The sequence below is a fragment of the Cavia porcellus genome, unplaced genomic scaffold (genome assembly GCF_034190915.1).
Source record: "Cavia porcellus strain 051 isolate PalLab524CR breed Dunkin Hartley unplaced genomic scaffold, mCavPor4.1 scaffold_10, whole genome shotgun sequence".
In the NCBI taxonomy this organism is placed as follows: Eukaryota; Metazoa; Chordata; class Mammalia; order Rodentia; family Caviidae; genus Cavia; species Cavia porcellus.
In genome coordinates, this window is record NW_026947493.1 from 33,095,911 (window position 1) to 33,114,358 (window position 18,448).

Consider the following 18,448-nt stretch of genomic DNA (forward strand, 5'->3'; position numbering starts at 1 on the left):
GTGACATGAACAGCCACACTGGCCCAGAGCTTCCAGTAGCCAGCACTCACCCTGCACTTCACATGAGCTCTTTAAATGTATGTTCCCACAGGCCTAGGGGAAACTTTTATTATACTCATCTACAGCTGAGATTAGGTGATCTGTCCTAAATCACTTTTATCAGTGGCAGAGCCAGGGTTTGAACCCCTGTTGTTGACATCAAGCATCTGTCATATATAAATATTCCAGTCACCAGGTGGCCAAAACCTATTGGGATTCAGTTCTGGATAATTTAGAATGAGCATATGAAAGAACTATATCCAGACAGACCTGGTGTCCTGAAGAAGTCCTCAAAGATCAGGAGGCTGCACCCCGGGGTCAAGGCCTCCATTTCAGCCCATTTCCCTGCTGGGGTGTCTACCTCTAGGAACCAAGCTGGTGCCTTCCCAAAGGCAGACACAGTCACCACTATAAAGCTGGGATTTCAGGGGACCAGGAACTGCAGCCCATGGTCTCCTCACACTAAAGTCTAGAATTCCCTCACTAGAATCTCTTCCCTTAGTTTGGTCTTGAGACCCAATTACAATACAGCATCACAGTGTGCACTCTTTGGGGGAGCCATGGACCCTTTGTGTGAAGGTGTGTGGGCCTCCATCCATGCTGTTCCTGAGTTTATGTTGTCTTCTCTGCTGACTTCTGTCCAGTTCCCACTACAGATAAGGCCTGTGAGGGCTCAGACAGCATAAGGGGAATTTTGTGTTCTGAGGACCGAATGATGAACACAAATGCTGAGCCCCAGGTCTGGGAATACAGGACCCCTTCAGAGTCGGCTGTGTGGCCAGCAGAGGTTTGGAGGTCAGCTCACCTTCGAAGGTATACTGCCCAGCTGGGGTCTCATCTGCACTTTCCATAAAATGGAAATGGGGACCTGGGGACCTCTTAGATTCCACATCATTCTAAATTCTGGACAGTGACTCCACATCCCTCCAAGACCTTAGCTATTGATCTCTTGGGGGTCCTTTAAACATCCTCAGAATCCTTATTTTGAGTTGTCCCTCTCATAAAATTCCAAATGTTTGGGGGAAGAGACAGTATGTGATGCAAGAGGCTGAGGGGAACCTCTGCAGGTAGCCATGGGGCTATGAAGAGAAGTCTTTGGGCAATGTAGGAAAGATTACAGTCCCACCTTGACCCCAACCATCACAGATGCTTAAAATGACCACATGAACAAAAGTCCCTGGATCCAGAAAACAGCTCTGAGGGGTCCTCCCTCCACCTCTAGGTGTAAGCATCTGTTTGATTTGGTCTCTACCCGGCCAGAGCTTGGCACCTGCTACCAGTAGAGAGTGGCATAAGATTCAGGAGATCTGAGGAAAGCAAGTGCTGCCTAGTCTGGCCTTAGGCATAGGTTTTTGCCCCCAGAAGCTGTATCTGTCCCTCTGCCATCACTTTTCTGACCTAATCACTGTCCTTGCTCTGCGGCTTCTGCCACCTCCAGCATTAGTCCATTGTCATCCTCGGCCTCACATTTCTCCTTTCTGCCTTCTCTCTCTTCCCTGCTCCTAGCTCTTTCTGTACACCTCACTGGCAGGCTCAGGGCTTTAGTGGCAGCTATGGGTCCATCCATAAGTTGGCTTAGCCAGGTGTCCTTTGTCTATTCTCCCCAGCAGTGAGCCACGCAGGCAGGATACGGGGTCTGCTCTGCTCCAAGAAGTTATGCAGATAGTGGGCCCATGGCAGCCTCGCTGAGAGGCTGGGCACTGACAGGGCCTTGGTGTGTCTTAGGAGATCTCAGTCTTCATTAGAAGGAACTCAGTCCTCATTCAGGAGCTCCTGGCCTGGATGCCAGTGCCCCAGCCCCATGAGAGACATTTAGGAGGATGACTGAGTTCAGTCACATCCTTGGCCAGACCCTGGAAGGATGGAAGGGAACGTGACAAGGTCCAGTCTTCTATGAGCATCCTGAGGGCACCATCATACCTGAGCACACAAACTTCACCGCAGTGACAAGACAAACCCTCAGGGAGCTTGGGTGTGGGGCAGGGTTGCCCTGTAGTCCATTACAGGAAGAAGGAGGAAGGCTGTTGGAGGAGGGTGCCCGGGGATGGCAGAGAGATGAGAGATGCCAGGTGCAGCAAAGAGAGGGCATGCCAGTGTGGGGACAGTAAACTAGACAAGCAAGCTGGAGCCAGATCCCAGAGAGAGTGCTAGGTCACAGAATTTAAGGTTTATCCTTTTTCTGGGGCCCTGGCAGCCAGAGAAAGGATAATGAGCTAGGGACTCAGCTGTGGAGGTCCAAGTCTGAGAGTGACGGCTTGGTTTTGTACCTTGAGAAAGGAAGGGCTGTGATCGAGGGACTAGATAGGCACCATGTGAACAGTGAGGACAAAAGGCCACAATGCCGGGCTGGGGATTTAGCTCAGTGGTATAAGTATCTGCCTTGCAAGCAAGCGGTCATGAGTTCAATCCCCGGTACCAAAAAAAAATGAAAAAGACGAAAAAAAAAAAAAAAAGGCCACAATGCCAAGGTGGTTCCTGCTCTCCACGAAACTCCATACTCATCTCCAACGCTCACACCAAGGAAGCCAAGAGCCCAGTTGCCCACATGCAGTTTCTATTTTCTAAAGAGCCTTCGTAGCCTTTGCCTGGCAGGAGCAATGCCCTAACACAGCTGACAGTTCCCACTGGGCCTCTTTAGATAGTCCCACCCACGCCTACCTTCCCGGAAAGCTTCCCGCCTCTGTGGGGTCAGCTGCATGCTGCGGGTCACTGACCCTGCTTGGAAAACACTGGGCTCATATAAGGAGGACGAGCCAGGCCTGTGAGCTTAGCAATGGCATTGGTTTGGCGGCCCTACCTCACCTTGGCTTTGTTCTTCAGCTTGGCAGCCTCTGGCTTTCCAAGAAGTGCTCTCCGGCTGTTAGCGGTGAGTCTGCCCCTCTTTGCCATCAGAGCACCACTCTAGGAAAGTCCTTTGAGTGGGGTTAAGAGGAGGTAGAGGACTGGGCATTGCATTACTGGACAGTGCAGGACATTGGGAGAACTAGGCTGCAGCCAAGGCCTACTCTAGCCTGCTGTCTTGCCCTAGGAAAGGCTCTTAAAACGCGTGGGCCTCAGTTCCTTAAATGGGCACCATGCCGTGAACTTCTTGACTCTCTAAGGTCATGAAGGCTGAAGTCTCAGACAAGTGCAGAGGCCCCTGCAGAATTTAGAGCTGAGTCCCATGGGGCTGTGGTTGGAGACAGGGTGTTCTGGGAAGAAGCCTGAGGGCCCAGGGCCAGGGAAAGCAGAATGAGAGGCAGAATGAGCTGGAGTTTGTGGGGCATGAAGAGCACACTGGGTCCAGTTTTTCTTTTTTTGCTCCCTGGGTAACCTAGAGACTTATCTCTTTCTGGACCTCAGTGTCCCCACCTATTCAGAAGCCCTTCCACCTCTGACACATGGCCTGGGCGGGTCTTGTGTCTGGAGGTTCTTTAAAGTTATGTAGTGGGGCACGGTTAAACCCTGGCCCCAGTCAGAACCTGCTCCCTGGCCATGGTGGCCTTACCCTTGACCTGACCCCTCTGTTTGTTTTGCAGATACGGAGCCTCCCGGAAGGGGTGAGAACTTTCACTGGGGTGGGATCCAGGTGGGGCTTGGCAGGAGGCAGCTGCTTGCCCAACTGCTGGAGGTGTGGGCCATGACAGGTCCCACACAGCTTGTGGGCTGCTGCCCTGGCAGACCTTGTGTGATGAAAGACCTCTGGGAAAGAGTACTATGGAACCACCGGTCTCTAGCCTCCTGGGAGGTGACTCAGAAGAACCTCATCAGTCGTCCCTTCCTCCCACAGACACTTGTCATAGTTGCTACCACCTGGCCCCATGAATGGGGCTGGAAGAAAACAGTAAGGTGGCCTCATCACCCTCACAAAAACTTTATATCCTAAGCAGAGGTCTCCCTAGAGCCTCCTTCAGTCCATCACTGTCATTGGAAAGAGGGTGTCTGGGGACTCCCCTTCAGACAGAAAGAGGTGCCTGTTTGGGAAACAGAACCAGCCAATATCAAGGACACAAGAGGCAGGCTGGGGTGTACTGGGGGAGAAGAGAACATGACACAAGAGAAGAGATGCCAGGAAGATCTGGGGCAGAGCCCTGGGTGAGCAGAAGCTCAGGATGAACAGAGGGGTCAGGATTCTTCCAGATAAGTCTGGGGCACAGGGAAGGCCATGGTCCCTGTAATGCTGTGACCAAAGGTGTGGGAGCAATGGGGAGCTGTGGGAAGCTGGTCAGATTTGGGTTTCTACAAGCTCTCACTGGCTATGCCTGCCTAAACAGATTTCAGAGTTAAGGAGGCTGAGCAAACCTCGGTGCCATGGTGGCCAACTGAATGTGGGGATGAACACACTGCCTAGCTTCCAGTGGAGTAACCAAGGGGCTGACTACCAGGAAGGAGCCTTAGATCATGCAAGGAAGTGTTTGGAAGGGGAGTGGCCAGGTTAACACGTGACTCCTGGGTGTCACACTTTACTGGCCACCACCCGCTGATCTTAGCACATCTCTCCCACAGTTGGGAACTAATGACATTGAGGTCTACAGTACCACGATCAACTGCAAGGTGACCTCCCGCTTTTCTCACAATGTCATCACCACGAGGGCTGTCAACCGTGGACATGAGGCCAAGGAAGTTTTTTTTGATGCGGAACTGCCCAAGACAGGCTTCATTACCAACTTCACCTTGTGGGTACCATGGCTGCTGGTACTGAGCTCAGGAGAGAGGTCTGGCCCAGAGTGACATCCCTCATATTTTCCTCCTCCAAACTCTGTGTTGCTACAGGACCATCGATGGTGTCACCTACCCTGGGAACATCAAGGAGAAAGAAGTCGCTAAGAAGCAGTATGAAAAGGCTGTGTCCCAGGGCAAGACAGCTGGCTTGGTCAAGTAAGTGTGGCCCTGGGGCCTTGGGAACGGCTGGGCTGTGGGGCCTCCAGAGATGGAAATAGTAGCTATTCGACTGCTGTAGCTACATGTGTCCAAAATGTCTACATTATCCCATTTTACACTGAAGCAACAGGGGATCAGAATGGTCAGAGTAGAACTTGAGCCCCGGGGCAGGGTGGGCTCATGCAGTCTGTCACATCCTGTCTAGGGCCTCTGGAAGGAAGCTGGAGAAATTCACAGTCTCGGTCAACGTGGCTGCGGGCAGTAAGGTCACCTTTGAGCTAACTTACGAGGAGCTGCTGAAGAGGCACAAGGGCAAGTATGAGATGTACCTCAAGATCCAGCCCAAGCAACTGGTCAAAAACTTTGAGGTAACAACCACATCTGCTCCCCTGCTGGGGCTTGCTTTGCTGTGGAGAAAGGCCCACAGACTAGAGCACAGGGCAGGGTCAGAGGTGCACAAGTTCCGGCCCTACATGTGGTTCAGGAGCATAGAGGAATTACAGCGCCTCTGGCCACAGCAACTAGGGGCCACAGGGGGAGGCTGAGCTAGATGCAGCACATCCAGGTTTGGTGCTGGGCCCTGAGGGCCAACACCACAAAGAGCCTCTGTGATGCTTGTAACTGTGTACATTTTACCTGCATCAGAGCTGAAAGCTACAGGAAACACCTTAGTGGCAGAACACACCAGGCAGAATAGAGAGTACTTTGGGATGGGGCGCCCTTCACAAGCCCCTGTGGTTACTTCCTGGCGGGAGACACCAGCCTTAATCTTTACCAGTGTCCTAGAGGACTTGCTTCATTCCATTTGACCTTGATCCAGAGGCTGACCTTTGGACTGTCATTGAGTGACATTGTCTTACTTTGGTCATTTCAGATTGATGTGCACATCTTTGAGCCCCAGGGCATCAGCACACTGGATGCTGAGGCTTCATTCATCACCAATGACCTCCTGGGGAGTGCCCTCACCAAGTCCTTCTCAGGGAAGAAGGTGTGGTAGATGCCTCTGGACCTGAGTTGCAGGGGCAGGAACTGTGGCCCCAGCAGGACAGGCCTGCTGTTAGGGGCTTGGCTCATGTGAGGGGGCCTCAGGGAATGGTTAGTCCACAACCATCCTTTTTCTCCTTGGCCACCTGAGCCAGGAGCAAGGATGCTAGAGGCAGGGGCTGCTGATGACATGTGAGGAGAATTAGGACCTCAGCTCTACTGGGGCTGCGGGGACGAGGGAGCTGTTTAAATTCCAGCCCCATTCTATCTGGGAAGTGGACAGGGCAAGCATTACTGTCTCTGATTTACAGACAACGAGGCTGAGGCCAGATCTGGTGACATCACATTAAAGGGTACCTTATTCTTGGTGTTGGGTAGTTGGCTCTAGTCCCCAAGGCCCTCAGCTATTCCAAAGACCTTAATGGCAGTGAGCAGTAGCTGAGCAAATGTTTCTATAAACAGCAAGACTCAGACCTCCAGGGTGAACTACAAAGAGCACAAAGAGGGAGCTTAGCTTCTGCAGGGCAGCACTCCTGAGACTAGTGCCAACGAGGGGGCTTCCTCCTTCTCCCTCCTTCCTCTCCTCTCAGCACCAACTCCAATACACAGAGCCACCCAATGTGAAGTTTCCTTAGGTAGTTTTCTGGTGCTGAGCTTCAAAGTAGATTGAGTTGGGGTGTGAGGATTCAGGGAAAAGGGAGAGAGGTGCTCAGAAAGCCAGAGCTTGGGGAGAAGCTATGCCTACTGGGACCTGGCATTCAGCAGCATGCCAGTCCTCCAGCTCCTGTCAGTCTCTGCTCTCCTAAGAGCTCCTGTCAGGGAAGGCTCCTGGGGATGCCTGCCAGTGGGCAGGACTGGCCAAGACCCTTCAACTCTGTCTCTCAGGGCCACGTGTCCTTCAAGCCCAGCTTGGATCAACAGCGTTCGTGCCCAACCTGTGCAGATTCCCTCCTCAATGGAGACTTCACTGTCACGTACGATGTGAACAGAGAATCTCCAGCCAACGTGCAGGTAGCTGTCAGTGGCTCCGTTGGGCTGGCCCATTCCCCATTATAGTAGGGAGAGGCTTTTGCCAGGGGGGCTGTGGATGCATCTGCTGCCACCTCCTCCATCTTCAGCCCTAGACTGAGTCTCTTTCCCTGACATAAGCCAGCCAATGGCTGAGTCTTTGCATAGTTCCTCCTAGAGAACAAGAAAGGGACATCTTTTGCTTAGGTGGAAAATGCCTGACTTCTATCTGCAAGAGGAGCCAGTATGGTACTCCTAAAGGGACACTGGCCTCTGACTCTCTCTGTCTCTCTCTGCTTTCCAGATAGTCAATGGCTACTTTGTGCACTTCTTTGCACCTCAAGGCCTTCCAGTGGTGCCAAAGAATGTGGTCTTTGTGATTGATGTCAGTGGCTCCATGTCCGGTCTCAAAATAGAGCAGGTTTGATCTCATCTCTCTCAGCACAAGGGACACAGAAGGGTGGTGGGGGGGAGGGAGAAACTTTTTTTTTTAAGTGGCAAATGCTGGTATTTCTGGTGAAAAAGAATGAAAGACTTCTGTTCACCTTTACGAGGGGCCACAGGGAACACTCACTCAGCAAGGACACCAAGGGCTCGGCATCCAGCAGGGGCCAGGAAGGACCTTGCCTGCTGCTGCTTTTGCACTCAGCTTCTTGTCTGCTTGCCTCACTCTTCCTCAGACAAAGGATGCTCTTCTCAGAATCCTGGAGGATGTGAGGAAGGAGGACTACCTGAATTTCATCCTGTTCTCTGGGAGTGTGACCACTTGGAAAGATCAACTAGTTCAGGCTACTCTTGAGAACCTCCAGGAGGCCAGGACGTTCGTGAAGAACATTTATGACCAAGGATGTAAGAACACAGTGGAGAGCAGATGCGCAACCCACTGGCTGCTTCCTTTTCTCTGAGAAGCATGTTTCCTTCCTGCTTTGGGGCACAGCCTCTGCTGGTCTCAGCCCTGCTGATCCTGCTAGCGTAGAGGTAGACTGGGCACTCCTTAGGCCTTGAAGGCAGGGTTTGGGGTATCTTCTTTGTGGTAAAGAGAAAGTCATTCTTTCTGTTTCTGACCTACAAGCCTGGTGCCCTGCAAATCCTGGCAAGATAAATCTACACAGAACTCTTTTAGGTGGGAGACTCCACCACCTATGGAAAGTCATAAATGATGTCTACACAGCTCCCTTCTTTCAGAGAGAGGGGCTTGAAGTCCATCATATACTTGTCTTTATAATCACCATGGGGTTTTTGTTTTTGTTTTTTTGTGGTACCGGGGATCGAACTCATGACCTCATGCTTGCCAGGCAGGCACTTATGCCACTGAGCTAAGTCCTTGGCCCCTCACCATGTGTCTTTTAGGTAGCCTTTTTATCTTCATATGAAAGAGTAAATCATTGGTTCATTCTGTCATTACTCACTGAGCACCACCACGTAAGAGAGATGGGGTGCTCAGCACACAAGTAGAGTCTATTGTCCTGACTTCCTCCACTCCAGTATCTTTGTAACCTGGCACCCCAAGAACACCCTCCAATGGCACTGTCTGTGTCACAGTAACCAACATCAATGACGCACTGCTGAGGGCCATCCACATGCTGAACAAGGCCCAGGAGGAGCACCTGGTCCCCGAGAGGAGCACCTCCATCATCATCATGCTGACTGATGGGGATGCCAATACTGGTGAGGGGAGAGAGTGGTTCTGACCCAGGGTGAGTGCCTGACTGTTTTCTGGCTCTGTAGCAGGCTTACTACTACAGCTATTCCCAGGGAAAACCTTCAATTTCCCCACAGTCTATCAGCCCCTCAAAGCCTGGGCCCTGCCTCCTCCTGCCAGGCTCTAATAGCTCTGCTCCTGTAGGAATCAGGCACTGCCAACAGAGCTGGGGCAGATGGACCCCAGAGTCATGGCTGGGGCATGAACACTCCTTTGCAGGTGAGAGTAGACCTGACAAGATCCGGGAAAACGTGCGAAACGCCATCCAAGGCAAGTTCCCTTTGTATAACCTGGGCTTTGGCAAGAATCTGGATTACAGTTTCCTGGAGAGTATGGCTCTGGAGAACCAAGGGCTTGCCCGGCGCATTTACGAAGACTCGGATGCTGACCTGCAATTGCAGGTATGCCTGTCTTGCACATTTCCAGGAATGACGGAGCCCATCACTGACTCAGTTGCTCTTCCACTGGGTGGCAGTTTCAGGCATTAGAAGGTGCTTCCTTTTGAGTTGAAATCTACAGTCAACAGCCTCTGCCTCCTAGCCATCAATAATGGTTCCTATCCTGTCCTCATGCAACAAAGAACAGATCTGCCTGCTCTGCGGGACTGCCAGGTCAAGTGCAAGATATTCCGTGAAATATAAGCTGCAATGAATAATTTTGATGTAAACATTTCCAAACATTGTATCCGATGTTGTATTAGTTTACTAGGGCTGCCACACAAAGTGCACTGCCACAGACTCAGCTTAAGCAACAGACATCAGCTCTGATTCTGGAGGTTGCAAGTCCAAGATCAAGGTGCCAAAGCTTAGTTCCCTTCCAAGGGTGCTGAGGGAGAAACTGGGTCCAGACCTTCCTCCCTGGCTTGTCAGTGGTCATCTTCTCCACTCTTCTCCCCAATCCCACCCTTTGTGGGACTGGGGACGAAGCCAGGACCTTTGCACTGAGCTACATCCCCAGCAATCCCCTTTTGATTTTTCAGACAGGGTCTCACTAAGTTGCTAATTGGCCCAGGCTGGGCTTGAATTTGCAAATCTCCTGGCTCAGACTCCCATCATGCTGGCATTATAGGTGCATACTGCCACACTTGGATTCAATTTCCCTTTTTTATAAAGATACAAGTCATACTGGATTAGGGCCCACTGAAATGACCTCAATGGATCATCTTCGTAAAGACTCTACCTCCAAATAAGGTCACATTCTGAGGAACTGAGAGTTAGGACGACAACAACATAAGAACTTTGGGAATGCAGTACATAATTCAACCCATAACAAGCATACTTACACTTAAAAAAATTTTTTTCCCCCAACATTCAAATTTAACAGAATGTCCCATCTTTATTTGCTGAATCTGACAACCTCTCCCAGGCAGGTGGACCCTCAAGTCTTCTTCTCCCGTCTGCTACCTTCTCTGTCTTAGCAGCGTCCCTTGATTTTCTTTTTTCCTTGCTTTCAGGCCAACAAGTATTTCTTGCTATGGTCCTGTGTGGGGAGTTCTGTTCTGTTCTTCCTGGTTTTTGCAGAGACTGGGGGCCAGGAGGGCTCCCACAGACTGAAAGGCATAGTCAGGGCCATCTAGGAGTGAAAATGAGGGAGCATGGTGGCCGATGCCAAGCCACAGCAGCATTAGAAACTAATGTACCCCAGCCTCTTCACATCTGCCCTGGGGAGCCCAAGATAACTGGACCTTTGCTCTGGGCCTCAGGGCTTCTACGAAGAGGTGGCCAACCCACTACTGACCGGGGTGCAGGTGGAGTACCCTGACAATGCCATCCAGGACCTCACCCAGAACAGTTATCAGCACTTCTACGATGGCTCTGAGATTGTGGTAGCCGGGCGCCTGGTGGACGAGGACATGAACAGCTTTACGGCAGATGTGAAGGGCCAAGGGGTGAGTGGAGATCAGTGTCTGGGCACGTACTGGTTAGCACTCTTGGCCTCGGTTTCCTGGTTGATGTCTGGGAGCAGCTGCTCCTCAACCTGGCCCACCTGGCTTCAGGTTCCAGCCCCCATGCTCCTTCCTTCTTCCCCAGGCTCTCAATGATCTGATCTACACAGAGAAGGTGGATATGAAGGACATGGAGAAGGCCCTGAAGGAACAAGACTATATTTTTGGGAACTACATTGAGCGGCTCTGGGCCTACCTCACCATTGAGCAGCTCCTGGAGAAACGGTGACCCTGGACCACTCCTCACGCAGCTGGGCCCCAACCTGGGCACCCTGCATGGCCTCTCCCCCGACCTTGGCCTCCCCTGTGGCTGCCTGCACTCTGAGCAGGCTGAGTGGGAAGAGCTCCCTCACACTTACCTTCTGTCCTCTGCTTGGCCCAGCCAAGGAAATGCCAGAGAGGCTGATAGAACTGAGGGCTGGGGACTGAGGTCTCAGCACCCAGAAGGCAAAATTGGGCCCACCCCAGAGGGTGCCGTAGTGGCATTTAGGCTTACTAGGATATAAAGCCCCTCGCACAGGAACTGGCACATGCTGGGCATTGGCTTAAGGGCAAGTCATTGTCGTACTAGCCATTCCAGAGAGGAAACAGCTCCAGAGAGCTGGTGAACCAGTCTTTTTTGAGCTCCACTGGGGTAATCCCTAGCTCCACTGGCGTGATGGTGTCCCTGGTTGCACCTTGTCAGCCTGGTCTTGTTCTAGGGGCCAGTGGAGGGGAAGGCAGGCAGGGGGCTGTTCTCAAGACTTATTCTCCCCACAGCAAGAATGCCCAGGGTGAAGAGAAAGAGAAACTTACAGCCCAGGCTCTGGACCTATCCTTGAAGTATCACTTTGTGACTCCATTGACTTCCATGGTGGTGACCAAGCCAGAGGATGATGAGAATCAGACAGACATCGCTGACAAACCTGGGGAAGGTGGGCACAGAGAGAGAAGGGCAGAATCTGGAGACTCTCTCTAGAAGCCCAGGCCCAGGGTACCCAGAAGAGCAGGTGACAGTCTGGGAAGACCAGACCTTCCACAGAGGGGCAGATCGCTGGCCTCAGAAAGAAAACAGGCCAAGAGATAGGGAAGGCGGTGTGGTGAAAGCAGTCACCAAAGACAGCAGGGTGTGGGGCAGAGAGGTGTCTCTGAGCTTCTCCAGGCTCACTGCCCAGGGGACATTTCAAGGACAGGACTTAGGCTGGAGCATTCAAAGTTTCAGTAGACAAGAAGCACTTTCAACCAACAATTTTGACCCAAAGAGCAGGCTACTAGACACCCAAGGGCTGTGAGAAAGAGGACAAAACCTACTCAACCAGACCCCAGACTTTACTCTAGGGCTTCCAAATGTTCATTGCAAATGGGTGCAGGCTGGAGAGGAAACAGTTGGGCCAGGCAAGGCCAGGCCCTAGCTTCCATGAGTTCCTGGTTCCAGGGGACACCCTGTTGCAGTGCAGCTTGCTGTAGGCCAGGCAGCAAGCCCCAGGACTCTTGGGCCACTACCATCTGTTCACTGGCTCTGGCTAGTAGTATATGGCCTCTAATACATTTATCTCCTTCCTCTCTCTCTGCCTACAGATGCAGAAGGTAAGCTGCAGCCAGAAGCCAGGTGAACACTGTGGAAGGGAGGAGGAGGACATAACTGAAAAGGTATTTCCAAGCCAGCAAGGACACTTAGCCTGAGTGGGTAGGGTACTCAGCAACCCTACAGTTAAATCTAGCTCTATTCCTGCACCTCTTGTGGGATGGAGAGTCAGATTCTGCACATCTCGGAGCTTCAGGGCTCCCATCAATTGATTGTGAGTGACTTTCCCTGCCAAAGAAGGGACAGTCAGCATGAGAGTAACCTGCATCCTACATCCCATTCACAAGTGCCTTTTGACTTTTTAGCCAGGTCTGCAGTCCCCTCCATGGCCTACCAAGGTGAGTATCTGTGGCCTGCTGGCTACCCCTGCCCCTGTCTAACCTCCCTCTGGGGTCTTTCCTCTATCAGCTCTCAGGTAGGTAGATGGGCCAAGTGTCCAAAAGAGATTAGGGGGTGGTGGAGACTAGGAAAGAATGAGAACATTAGGGAGCAGGAAGGAAGGGAGCATAAGCTGAACTCCAGCAAGGGGTCCTGGTCTTCTCCAAGCTGCCTGCTCAACTCAGCCCTATCCTGCTTTGCTCCACAGTTAGCTACCAGCCTCCTCAAAACCCCTACTACTATGGTGAGTTCCCCTGAGACATGGCTCAGGGTCCTGGGAGTGGAGCACCTGCCGGCCAGGGTTTAAGGAGCCAGGGGAGACCCTCGGCACATTGAGAGGCTCCAGGAGTCACCCCTTCTCTGATGTGCCCTCAGTGGATGGGGATCCCCACTTCATCATCCGAGTCTCCGAAAAGGATGACGCCATCTGCTTCAATATTGATGAAGACCCAGGCACAGTGCTGCGTCTCATTCAAGACCCGGTCACAGGTGGGGGCTGCAGGCCTGGGTTCTTCCAGAAGGGAGGCTGGAAGCCCTGGGCGGGCTCAGGAACCAGGTCCTCTTCATTGTGCCACTGACACACCTACCTTCACATGCAGAACCTTCCTAGGGTGGGAGGGGCAGGGGCTGCCAGACTGTCTTCATGTGGGGATGAAGCCCAGGGTCTTCATATCGAGCTACATCCTCAGCCCTTTTTATTTATTTTTTTTATTTTGAGACACAGTCTTGCTAAGTAGCCCCGGCTGGCCTCGAACTTGTGATCCTTCTGCCTCAGCCTTGGGCCAATGCCCTTAGAAAGAGTTCTAGAGTTACTGGGTAGCCTGGCCCTGGGGATAAGACCCATTTCTCTGGACTACACTCTCTGGTCTAGGCAAGAAGCAGATTCACAATGTCCCTGTACAAACCAGACCTGAATGTCTGGAATGAACAGGACTAGGCTCTGAGGTCCCATCTTCCCCCGTGGATCCCATTCTGCTATTCCTCCACAGGTTTGGCTGAAGGGAGAGGCACATCCCTAAATGCAAGCTTGTACTCAGTGGGTCTCTGGTCTCTCTTCCTGGTCCTCCTTCTGGCAGGTCTCACTGTTAATGGGCAGATCATCGGAGACAAGAGAAACAGCCTTGACTCCAACACCAGAAAGACTTTCTTTGGGAAACTGGGCATTTCCAGTACTCAGATGGATTTCCGCATTGAGGTGACAACAGAGAAGATCACCCTGTGGAAAGGGGCTGTGCCAACAAGTTTGAGCTGGCTAGATACAGTCACGCTTGTGCAGGATGGGTAAGGTCCTCCAACTGTGTCTTCAAGGGGTACAAAGCCTGAGCTCTTGAGGGGATCACAAGAGAGATCAGTAGACTCAGAGTTCAGTCTCCATGGAGCATGACCACAGCGTCCCCAACTAACCTCTGGACCCCCTGGGTCAGAGCCAGAATTGATAGCTGGAAAGTTCATAGGTCTGACTTTGAGGGAAAAACTCGTTGGATGAGACAATCTGGGCGTAGTGGTATGCACCTGTAAGTCCCAGTGGCTCTGGAGATGTGGTAGGAGGATAGCTGGAGCTTAGGAGTTCACAGCCAGCCCTGGACAACATAGCAAGACCCTACATTGAAAGAAAAAGAAAAGAAAGCACCAGGTTAATATTTAATATTCTCTGGCAGAAGCTGCAAGTTCTCAGACTTCTTAGCCTTTCTTGTGTCTTCAGATCCTACCGAGACTGGTGGACAGGGAAGGAGTGATGTTCCCACTGAGGCTCAGAGGGGCACAACATGCCCAAGTCCACACTGACAGTGGCTGAGCTAGGGCCTGGATTCTCAGGATGGCCCTCTCTTGCTATTAGACATGCACAAGGCACAGCCTTTTCTACCCTCATCTGGTAGCTCCTGGAGTCTGTGTGCATCAGGTGCTATGCACTGAAAAAAGCCTCGCTGAGATGATGCCAGTGTCACTGGCCTCAAAGCCACCTACTGTTTTCTCTTAGGCTGTCGGTGACAATCAATAGGAAGAAGAACATGGTGATTTCCTTTGGACGCGGAGTTAACTTTGTGGTTGTCCTGCACCAGGTGTGGAAGAAACATCCAGTTCACCAAGATTTTCTAGGCTTCTATGTGCTAGATAGTCACCGGATGTCCACGCAGACACACGGGTTGCTGGGTAAGGAATGTTCAGACATCAGGCTGCTCAGGCTGCACAAAAGCATGGGAAAGGCTACCCGTCACCCTGTACCCCGTTCACGATACCCCAGTTTTGCATCAACTCTGAAAGGCCAGAAATCCCATTACCTGTGGCAATGGCCAGCGGCTAAGAGCCTGAATGCTTTTGTTTCCAGGTCAGTTCTTCCACCCCTTTGACTTTGAAGTGTCTGACATCCACCCAGGCTCTGACCCTACAAAACTAGATGCCACAATGGTGGTGAAGAACCACCAAATGACCGTCACAAGGTGAGGGGACACCTTTGACACCTAGCTCACCCTGTCCAGCCATAAGACAGGAGCAAGGCACCCTCTCTGGAGTGACACATTTGCCTAGTGGGCTCTGGTTTCTGTTCTGTTGTTTCTCCTAGAGGTCTTGACCTTTTCTAGGTCCCTCTTAATCAAGGAGAACCTCAAAGTTGGAATCCCGGAAACAGTAATCATGTGACCTTATTCTAGGCCAAAGACTTCTAGATTCTTACAATTTCCAATTCCACACTTGTTTTTCAACCTTAAGCCCATGACTAACACAAAAATATCCTCCCCACCCTGTGCATTACCAGCATCTCTCTCTTTTTTTTACCCCAGGGGCTCCCAGAAAGACTACAGAAAAGACACCAGCATGGGGGAGAAGGTCAACTGCTGGTTTGTCCACAACAATGGAGAGGGGCTGATTGATGGTGTCCACACCGATTATATAGTCTCCAATCTGTTTGAGTAAACCTGCCAGCTTCTGTTGAGATGGAGGGTCCAGTATACCCAGGACACAAAGCGCAGAGCAAGGCTGTGGAAGCAGTGGTGACAATAAAGTCTGATGTGGGAACGAGCTAGCTCTAAGCCTCTGTATGCCTTCATGGGGCCCTGCTCTAAGAACAGACAACTGAACCAAGCAGCTCAAGGAAGGGACAGCTGGTGGAGGCAGCATCTTGGGGCTCATTTGACACAGATGGGAGACAGAGTTGGTTGGGCTTGTACTACTCGGGGGCAGGAACCAAAAGGATGATGTGGGAGGAAAAATCAAGAACAGGCTCTGGAGCAAATGGGCTCTGAGAAGTCAGGTTGAGTATAGTTCTGGGTCCAGGAATGTCATAGGAGTCAGTGGTCATGGCTCAGGAGTTCCATTTAGGACCTTCAGCAGAAGGAGGTACTCTAGGGAAAACGTAGCCCACCGCTAAGTGGAGATGTCATCCATCTGTAATAGGACCTGTCCTATTAGCTTTCTGTCACTGTACAAGATACCTGAGATTATCAATATAAAGAGGGAGATTTATTTTGGCTCAGAGTTTCAATCCATGGTGCTTAGCTCCATCACTTTGGCCTGTAGTGCTACAATGGGTGATGGCAGGAGTACGTGGTAGTCTGTTCACTTTACGATGGTCTATAAAGCAAAAAGCCCTTGGAAGGGGTCAATACCTCGATAACTCCCTGTAGAGGATGCCATTCAATCCTCTAGGCTCTACACTCTAAAGGTCCCATTGCCTCCCAGGAATGCCACAGGCTGGCAACCAAAACTTCAATACATGGACCTTTGGGGGACATTCAAGACCCAAACGGAAGCACTACCCGTGTATTCACCCACTCACTCATTCCTTCAGCCATCCATCCCTGCCATTTACCAACGCATCAATCCGTCCACTCTCATTGATTCAGCAGAGGAACACAATACGCTGGGGTCAGGACACAGGGCACACAATTTAGTAATCCAGTTTGTTTCCATGGCTGCCCAAGTTTGCCCTCAGCTGGGCCAGGCCTTTCTGCAATCTTCCAGTCACCTCGTGGGAATCACTAGATTTCCTCCCAGTGAGTCTGGGGTTGGGTAGGGAGGCAGGGAGAGGTCCCTGGAGAAGGGCTCTAAGAGAACTCCAGCCTGGACAGCTCTCTCTCCCTTGGCCATCCTGAGCCTTTGTGTCTCCTCATGGCCTCCCAAAGAACTTTTCAGAGCAGAACGGATCACCACTCCCTGTTTGACTCCCCACAGATGGCAGGACCTATCCATGGCTCTTGAGGCCAAGACAAACCTTCCTCTGGTGTCTCCACTTCCCTCCACTTTCTGAGTTCCAGACTCACAGGCTGCTTCTAGTGGCACAAATATAACCCACCCTGCCCTGGAGCCTTTTCCCCTGAAGCTCTCTGTTGAGGCCCTAAGGGTGTACTAGGCAGACAGGACCCTGGTTAGAAGCAGTGGAGGATTTGCTGTAAGAGTACAGAATCAAACGGGGAAACCTGAATGCCAGTGTGTGGTGACATGTATGTGTGTGGGGGGCATAGAGTTGTCCCATCTCCCATTCCACACCCCACAGCTGGAGCCAAAACTAGCACTTTCCAAGTCCCACACTGGCCTTGGGGTCTGGAGAGGGGACTGGAGAGAACAGAAGGTGATCCTTTAGGTAGATGGAGGGCACTACTGGTGGTCTGGTGGCAATTACTATTCTAGATGAGGGCACGTGGGATACCACTCCCACCATGGGGCCTCTCCACGACCTTGGGTGACTGTAGCAGAGGTCTGGACTGGGTTGGCTAGAAGGGCCTATGAAGGGACCCTAGAGCAGGAAGACCCTGCTGTCCTGTTCAGTCCTGGAGGGCTGTGGAGCCACGTGCTGGCAGGCAGTCAGTATGAGGTCAGTGTTCACATCTAGGCAGTAGATGAAGAGATAAGAAAACTTCATGTGGTCTTAGATCTTCCTCAAGTGCTCCTTCCTGCCCTGCTGCTCCCACTAGCAGCTGAGCTAAAAGGGCTGGAAGAAAAGGCAGAAAGGTTCCCAGCCAAATCCTGCTGCTGGCACAGGCAGGGAGGTCTTCCACGCAGGCAAGGAGGAGGCTGACTGTCTTCCAGACCCACATGGCCTGCGTCCGCCTGTCCCTGCCTGCAGCCAGCTTTCAGGATAGAGGCCACGCTCCAGGCAAGCACACACAGCCCAGCTGGCCTGGCCCTCCCTCCCCTTCACCTGTCCCACGCACCTGTCCTTCCCCTTCCCTGAAGTCAGTGCAGTGGCCTGGCTCTCGTCATACGTGGTTCTTCCTGATATCACTGCCCTGTTTCATCCTGGGCTAACTTCCTGTCATCCTTCAAAACTCAGTCTCAATGTTACCACCTCCGGGAAGCTTCCCTGATACCCCCAGATTGGCAAGGTGTCTCCCCAGACTCTGGCAGCACCTTGTGCCTTGCTGGGTAACGACGGTCACAGTGGCATTGTGTCCATCATTGGGCCCAGCAGGCACAGGACCTGGCCCAGGTCATGGCCCAGGTAAGCACTGGAAAGCACCTGGAAGATGAAGGAATGAAGGGCACAGTACCCAGCCTGCAGGGGCTGGCACGGCCACCGCCAGCCCTGACTCCTCTGCTTCTGCACAGTCTGTGGCCTGGCCAGGATGTCCATGTGCCAGGGAGTGAGCTTGAGTTGGGCACCCTTCCAGTATCTGTGTAAGGCTCTTGTTAGCCCCACAGAAAATGCCCCATGGCCCAGGCTGCTCTCCTGTGTCACAGGACTCTGTACTGAGCCCTCTAACCAGGAGACCCTCCACCGGGAGCTGCAGCCTAAGACACCCACTCGCCAAGGAGATGGGCAAGCGTGGGCCTGGCACAGGCCTGACACAGAGAAAAGAGTTTCTCTGTGTCAGGCAAATTTGCTGCTCGAGACCCCTCCCCTGGCCTGTCCGCTGACCTTCCAGACTCATTCAGCAAACATCCTTCCTAGATCAAGAGCTGGAAAATAAATGCTTCTCTGATGGCTCAGTCTGTTTGCTCTTAGCCAGCAAGTGAGTTCATTTTCTACTCTACC

At 52.0% G+C, this 18,448-nt stretch overlaps 1 protein-coding gene across 1 annotated transcript; it reads left to right on the forward strand.

Annotated features, from left to right (window-relative positions):
* Positions 1-2,770: 2,770 nt before the first annotated feature.
* Positions 2,771-15,499, forward strand: Itih3 (inter-alpha-trypsin inhibitor heavy chain 3). The gene is made up of 21 exons (XM_063257253.1): positions 2,771-2,905; positions 3,558-3,578; positions 4,525-4,694; positions 4,792-4,896; positions 5,105-5,267; positions 5,774-5,887; positions 6,769-6,894; positions 7,196-7,312; positions 7,572-7,740; positions 8,434-8,559; positions 8,813-8,994; positions 10,296-10,481; positions 10,624-10,763; positions 11,298-11,452; positions 12,096-12,104; positions 12,689-12,724; positions 12,856-12,969; positions 13,557-13,761; positions 14,459-14,631; positions 14,807-14,918; positions 15,258-15,499. The coding sequence occupies exons 1-21, from the start codon at positions 2,813-2,815 to the stop codon at positions 15,388-15,390; spliced, it is 2,649 nt and encodes an 882-aa protein (XP_063113323.1). The 5' UTR covers positions 2,771-2,812; the 3' UTR covers positions 15,391-15,499.
* The last annotated feature ends 2,949 nt before the right edge of the window (positions 15,500-18,448 follow it).